Genomic DNA, 6,000 nt, shown 5'->3' with positions numbered 1-6,000 from the left:
TACCGGGTTACCAGGTTCCTTGAGTTTATTCTTTAATGAAAATATTTTCTGATCCTGATCAGCCAACAGCACCAACAGATCATCTTGCTCTTTTTTAGAATCCGTAACATCCACTTCGAGTTTGTTTTTCTCGTTTTGTAAAATGGCAATGGTGCTGTTAGATGCATCCAGCTGCTCTTTAATAGCAGTTCTTTCCTCAGACAGAGCTTTAATTTCATTCTAGGAAAAGAATGGCAAAAATCAACTGATCTAAGATTAGCATTCATTCTCACAGGATTTTTAACAAATAGGTTCATTCTTTTTCTTTTTCTGTGACAATCTGAGGAGTTTGGAGGTGAGGGTTTGGGGGATAAAACACTCACAGACACACACACACACACACACACACATATCCAGTAACAAGAGAATTTATGTTAGGCTATGCACATCAAAGATAGTTATTGTGAAAAAAAGTTTAACATCCAAAAAATAGTTTTTAATGACCTATTTTTCAAAAATCTTAAGAGATAATACCATTTCAGATAACTGTAAAAATAAATTAAGACATAAAACAAAAGATCGGCTCTGCTGTAACTTGATCACTATCCAAAAGGCACAATCACACATGACCTTCCCTTTTCCACTTTTTTATATGAATAAAAATTCCCTTTCAGTTTTATTATTTCTACCTCATTCCTCTCTTTATGTTATTTATTCTGATTTCTCTGTCACACTAAATAGGCTGGCAGGATTTAATGTCCCTGTGTCCTTAGCATGATGGGAAGACCACATGTGGCTTGGGTTTTAGCCCAAGTTGTAGTCTTTTTTTCTTATTGTGATTAGAGATTGACAAGAAAACTAAACTTCCAGTGATTTCCACTTCTGAAATACATTCATATACATTCTCACTTTATATATATGATATCGTTATTTGAAATGGCATTTGAAAAGTCTTCACTTGTGCCATCTTTACTCGTCCAAATAGCATGTGCTATGGATGCAGGATGTGCTGTGAGATAAAATTATACCCCATTAGCTTTCCTCATAAATCTAAGGATTTGAGACATTAAATGAAATATGATCAAATTTCCTGAAGTTCGTTTCCTAGAATATACAACAAATAAAAGTTTCACCAAAAAGCAACCTTTAGTTCTTTAGTCTCCTGTAATAATGCAGACAGTCTTCCTTCCACGTCAGTCTTTGTAGCTGTCCCAACTTCACTCTCTCCTGGTAGAGGGGCCGGTTTTGCCTGAAAGTAGAAATTGGTGGGGGTGGGGGGGGAGGTGTCAGTGCGGAGGAGTTCCTTTATAGTTACAATCAACGGCAAGTCCCAAAGGTCATTTAATTTTCTCGCGATCTTGAAACTATTTCTGACAGCAGAAATACAGTTGTTGTACTGCACAGCTGTAGAATCCCTTAGGTACTGCCTCCCACTGAAGCGCTCTCCCTGGAAAGACCAGCGGTCCCTACAGTGGAGCAGGGGCTGGGTCAGAAGATGTGCAACATCGGACCTCTTGCAGAGCATGAGGAGGGCTTGGTCAAGCAGCCTCAAGGTCAGACTACAGCTAAAGCATAACACAGAAGAAGCAGAGAAAAATTTTCAAAGCCCTTTCCTCAGAAAATTTCTAGAAGTCCGCATTGTCTTCTCACAGAGACAGGTGAGGAAAGAGAGCTGAATGCCATTAATTGGTAAAATGCAAAGATTTTCTTAAGTGCTATAGGAAATATTCTTTTTTTTTTTTTTAAATGTTTTTTATTTATTTCTAGGAGAGAGAGAGAGAGACAGTGTGAGCAGGGGAGGGCCAGAGAGAGAGGGAGTCACAGACTCTGAAACAGGCTCCAGGCTCTGAGCTGGCTGTCAGCACAGAGCCCGACGTGGGGCTCGAACCCACGAACCGTGAGATCATGACCTAAGCGAAAGTCGGACGCTTAACCGACTAAGCCACCCAGGCGCCCCGCTATAGGAAATATTCTTAAATCATAGTTTTTAAAAATGTTTATTTATTTTTGAGAGATAGATAACGCAGGGGGAGGGGCAGAGAGAGAATTCCAAGCAGGCTCCGTGCTGTCAGCATAAAGCCTGACAAGGGGCTCTACCCCATGAATCATGAGATCATGACTCATGACCTGAGGCTAAAGCAAGAGTCGGATGCTTAACCAACTGAGCCACCCAGGTGCCCCATTAAATCATAGTTTTCTAATCTTTCACCACTTTTTTAAACAAAGTACTGGGAAGGAGGGTGCTGATGTTAATACCTAAAACTGCGGAAGGGTTTTCAGAATTGGTAGCGGCTAGATGAATTTTGAGGTGCATGTCAGACAAAGCCTAAATTGCCCTCAAGAGACTGTCAATAGAAATATGGACATTAAAGGCAATTCTGGTGAGGGTTCAGAAGGAAAGGGGAGCTAGAGAGAAAGTTTCTATGGCCTTGGAAAAAATATCACCATGAATAGAATATTGGTAGAAATATGCATGGAGAAAGGCTGTTTGGCTCACATGGAAATGAAGAACGTGTTTCCGGAAAGTAGAAGAAAGTGATCCTTGTTATAAAGTGGCAAAGAAACTGTTTGAATTGTGTTTTAGTGCTTTGCAGAAAGTAAAATTTGTAATGATGAACTTGGATATTTCATAGAGATTTCTAAGCAAAATGTTAAAGGTGTGGCCTGGTTTCTCCTTGCTGCTTATAGTAAAATATGACAGGAGATAAATTTTTTTTAATTATAGAGGGAGAGTTACAAGCAGGGGAGAAGGGAAGAGGGAGAGTGTGAGAGTGTGTGTGTGTGTGTGTGTGTGTGAGAGAGAGGGAGAGGGAGGGAGGGAGGGAGGGGGAGAGGGAGAGGGAGAGGGAGAGAGAGAGATCCTAAGCAGGCTCCACACTCAGCACAGAGCCTGACATGGGGCTCGATCCCACAACCCTGGGACTATGGCCTGAGCCAAAATCAGGAGTCAGACACTCAACTGACTGAGCCACCCAGATGCCCCAAGAGAGATAAATTTCAGAAGGAACTATTAAGCAAAAGGGAATCAGAACGTGAAGATTTAGAAAATTCTCAGTCTATCCCTACTGCAATACATGACAAAGCATGTTCTGCTGAAATATCAAGGATATGGCTGGACTACCATTTGTAAAGAAGTTACTTTTGTGATTCATGGATCCAATAAACCATTTGAGCAGAAGCTGAAGTAGAGATGGGATTATCTAGGAAGGACCCAGGAAGGCCTTCTTATCCAATGGCTTGGATCCCTGTGTAGTGAGTGGGGTTTTTGACAATTTTATACCAGCAGAAAACCTGCCAGCTTGGTTCAGAGGGGACACAGATGAGATAAAATATAATATACCAGCAAAATGAACCATCAAATAACTGATTATATTGATCTGGTGAGTCTGACTCTAATAAGGCTGTCACCATGGCCAAGAAGCCTAGGTGACCAGAACCCTGGCTCACAAGCAACCTAAAAGGGAAGGTAGGTACAGTCGGACACATTTGGTTCCTTTACACAGTGGCTGAGAAATAACATCCTAACCTTGCGTTAACTGTTTTTCAGGGGGAAAAAAGTAATAATTAACTTACAAATGTTTCTGTTTTCTGTAACAGCTCCTGCTTTTCTGTCTGCAGTTTGGTGATCTCCACAGATTGTGAGTTTAACTGAGACTTTAATGCTGCCAGTTCCTAAGAGACAAAAATAGTTGATCTGTAACATTAAATGGCATTAACTTTATCAAGGAAATGTCTATTTAGAGGAAGAAATTTAAAGTTATTTCCTTTCTTGACCCTTCTCTCTAAAATCACAACTTCCAAGTTTGAAAATCTAATTCTTGAACTTTGGGGTCAAGATAAAAGAATTAAGCAAGTTTGTTATACATATTCATCTCTGACTTCTGATATCCCATGTAAAAAAAAAAAATCAAAAAGTGGGGGAAGAAGGGAAAGAGAAAGGAAGAAAGGGAGGGAGGATGGATAAAAGGAGAGAGAGAGGGAGGGAGAAACCCACAAGGTCAAAGAGAAATAAAGGGAAAAGACCAATAAAACTGAGGAATTTGAGAAAGCATATGACAGTGGTAACTGATGCAGCACACCTGAGAAAGCTAAAAACTTAACTGACATTTGAGAAAGCTCAGCTGCTATCTGACTTACAAGGCATAAATACCAAAAGGCTTGGGAACTGGTACCACCAGATATCTCTGGAAATGTTGGTAAAGATGGGGTCAAAAACAGGACTGGTTGAGGGGCACCTGGGTGTCTCAGTTTGGCTGAGTGTCTAATTTTGATTCAGGTTGTGATCTCAAGGTTCTTGAGTTCTAGCCCCGCATCAGACTCTGTGCTGACAGCTCAGAGCCTGGAGCCTGCTTCAGATTCTGTGTTTCCCTCTTTCTCTGTCCTTCCCTCCCTCTCTAAAAATGAATAAATATTAAAAACCAATCAACAAACCAACCAACCGACCGACCGACCAAACAAGCAAACAAACGGAAAAACCAAACATCGGGGCTGGTGGAAAGTCCGCTTAGGAAGGCCACCAGATCCCTGTCCCAATCTCATGCATCCGGCAACTGTTCTTCGCTTGGCCAAAGACCAGAAGTTTATTATTTGGAAAGGGGAAATAGGACCTTTTTAGACCCTGGACCACCAAATGTAGATGAAAGTAGTCAGTACTGTAGTGAAAAGGAGGGAATTCATTGAAAGTTTACATGTCTTTAATAATGAAATTCCCAACTTTCTTGCCCTCTCCCCACCAAAAATGCACAGGGAAAGAAAGGCAATTATAACCAATATTTAACTCTATACATAAGTAATTCCTTTCTTTGCTGGTTCTTATTGGACAAATACATTTAATATTCTCATTGAATAAAGTTAGATATGCACTACCTACTTACATTTTTTTTCTAAGTTTATTTAAGTTTATTTATTTTGAGAGACAGTGGGGGTGCACAAGCAGGGGAAGGTCAGAGACAGAATCCCTAGAAGGCTCCTCGCTGGAGCCCAACAAGGGGCTCGGTCTCACGAACCATGAGATCATGACCTGAGCCAAAATCAAGAGTTAGATTCTTAACCAACTGAGCCACCCAGGAGCCCCTATACTAGAATTATAAACATTATGATAACCAAGTAGGAAAAAGTTTAATTTTATTTTCTAGATTATAAATTACTCTAGCAGAAAAAAAAAAATTTTTTTTTTAGCTAGTCATCTGAGATATACAGAAGTTTATTCCCTTTCCAACTCTAAAAACCAACATTTTTCTGGAGAAAATGGTCTAAACACTCAATACATTACACTATGCAATTATCATGGTCAATAGTAAATGAAAATTAAGGATAAGATTTTATATCTTCATATTTGCAACTTATAAATACACTTAAATTTTCCTTTAATCTACAAATAACTTGCGTGAGATGCTTAGATCTGTTAAAAAGAACACAATCAAAAAATAAAAACACTTAATGAAAAGAAAAATACCACTACCATAATTTTTTTTTAAGTTTATTTATTTATTTTGAGAGAGAGAGAGACAGAGCTGGGGAGGGGCAGAGAGAGAGGGAGAAAGAGAATCCTAGGCAGGCTCCATGCTATCAGTGCAGAGCCTAACACAGGGCTTGATCTCATGATCTCATGAACTGTGAGAAATCAAGCCAAAATCAAGACTCAGATGCTTGACTGAGCCACTCAAGTGCCCCCTATTACCATATAATTAAAAAACTTCTGGACTTTCAAATGACTATCTTCACTATCAAATTTTGGTTACATTAACAAAAGTAGTTCTAGATTAGTGAAACTACAGAGCTGTTACTCTATTATAATTAAAACAACACAAAATAGAACTTGGATCAAGCTAGAAAATTACCTGTTTTAATTCTGCAATTTGTTCAGAATCCTGAGCAGAAGCTGTTGCTGAAGACTGTTCATTTGTGCCAGGTGATGACTGGGAAGATTTCTACAAATAGCACAGAAATAAACTATGAAATAAATTCAGTCTAATAGGATACAAAACAGAACTATACACATATAAGTTATGCCTTACTGAG

The 6,000-nt window shown here is 39.3% G+C and overlaps 1 protein-coding gene across 2 annotated transcripts in view; it reads right to left on the bottom strand.

Annotated features, from left to right (window-relative positions):
- Positions 1 to 6,000, bottom strand: part of USO1 (USO1 vesicle transport factor) — an 85,219-nt gene that overhangs the window by 1,842 nt on the left and 77,377 nt on the right. For both annotated transcript variants that reach the window (XM_077750398.1, XM_077750407.1), the window contains 4 exons: positions 5,820 to 5,909; positions 3,553 to 3,651; positions 1,124 to 1,228; positions 4 to 219 (listed from right to left, as the gene is read on the bottom strand). In XM_077750398.1, the coding sequence (XP_077606524.1) occupies positions 4 to 219; positions 1,124 to 1,228; positions 3,553 to 3,651; positions 5,820 to 5,909 (510 nt within the window). The remainder of the gene's footprint in view (positions 1 to 3; positions 220 to 1,123; positions 1,229 to 3,552; positions 3,652 to 5,819; positions 5,910 to 6,000) is intronic.

The sequence above is a fragment of the Crocuta crocuta genome, unplaced genomic scaffold (assembly GCF_008692635.1).
Source record: "Crocuta crocuta isolate KB4526 unplaced genomic scaffold, BGI_CrCroc_1.0 scaffold1, whole genome shotgun sequence".
In the NCBI taxonomy this organism is placed as follows: Eukaryota; Metazoa; Chordata; class Mammalia; order Carnivora; family Hyaenidae; genus Crocuta; species Crocuta crocuta.
This window is presented reverse-complemented; position numbering and strand designations above follow the sequence as displayed.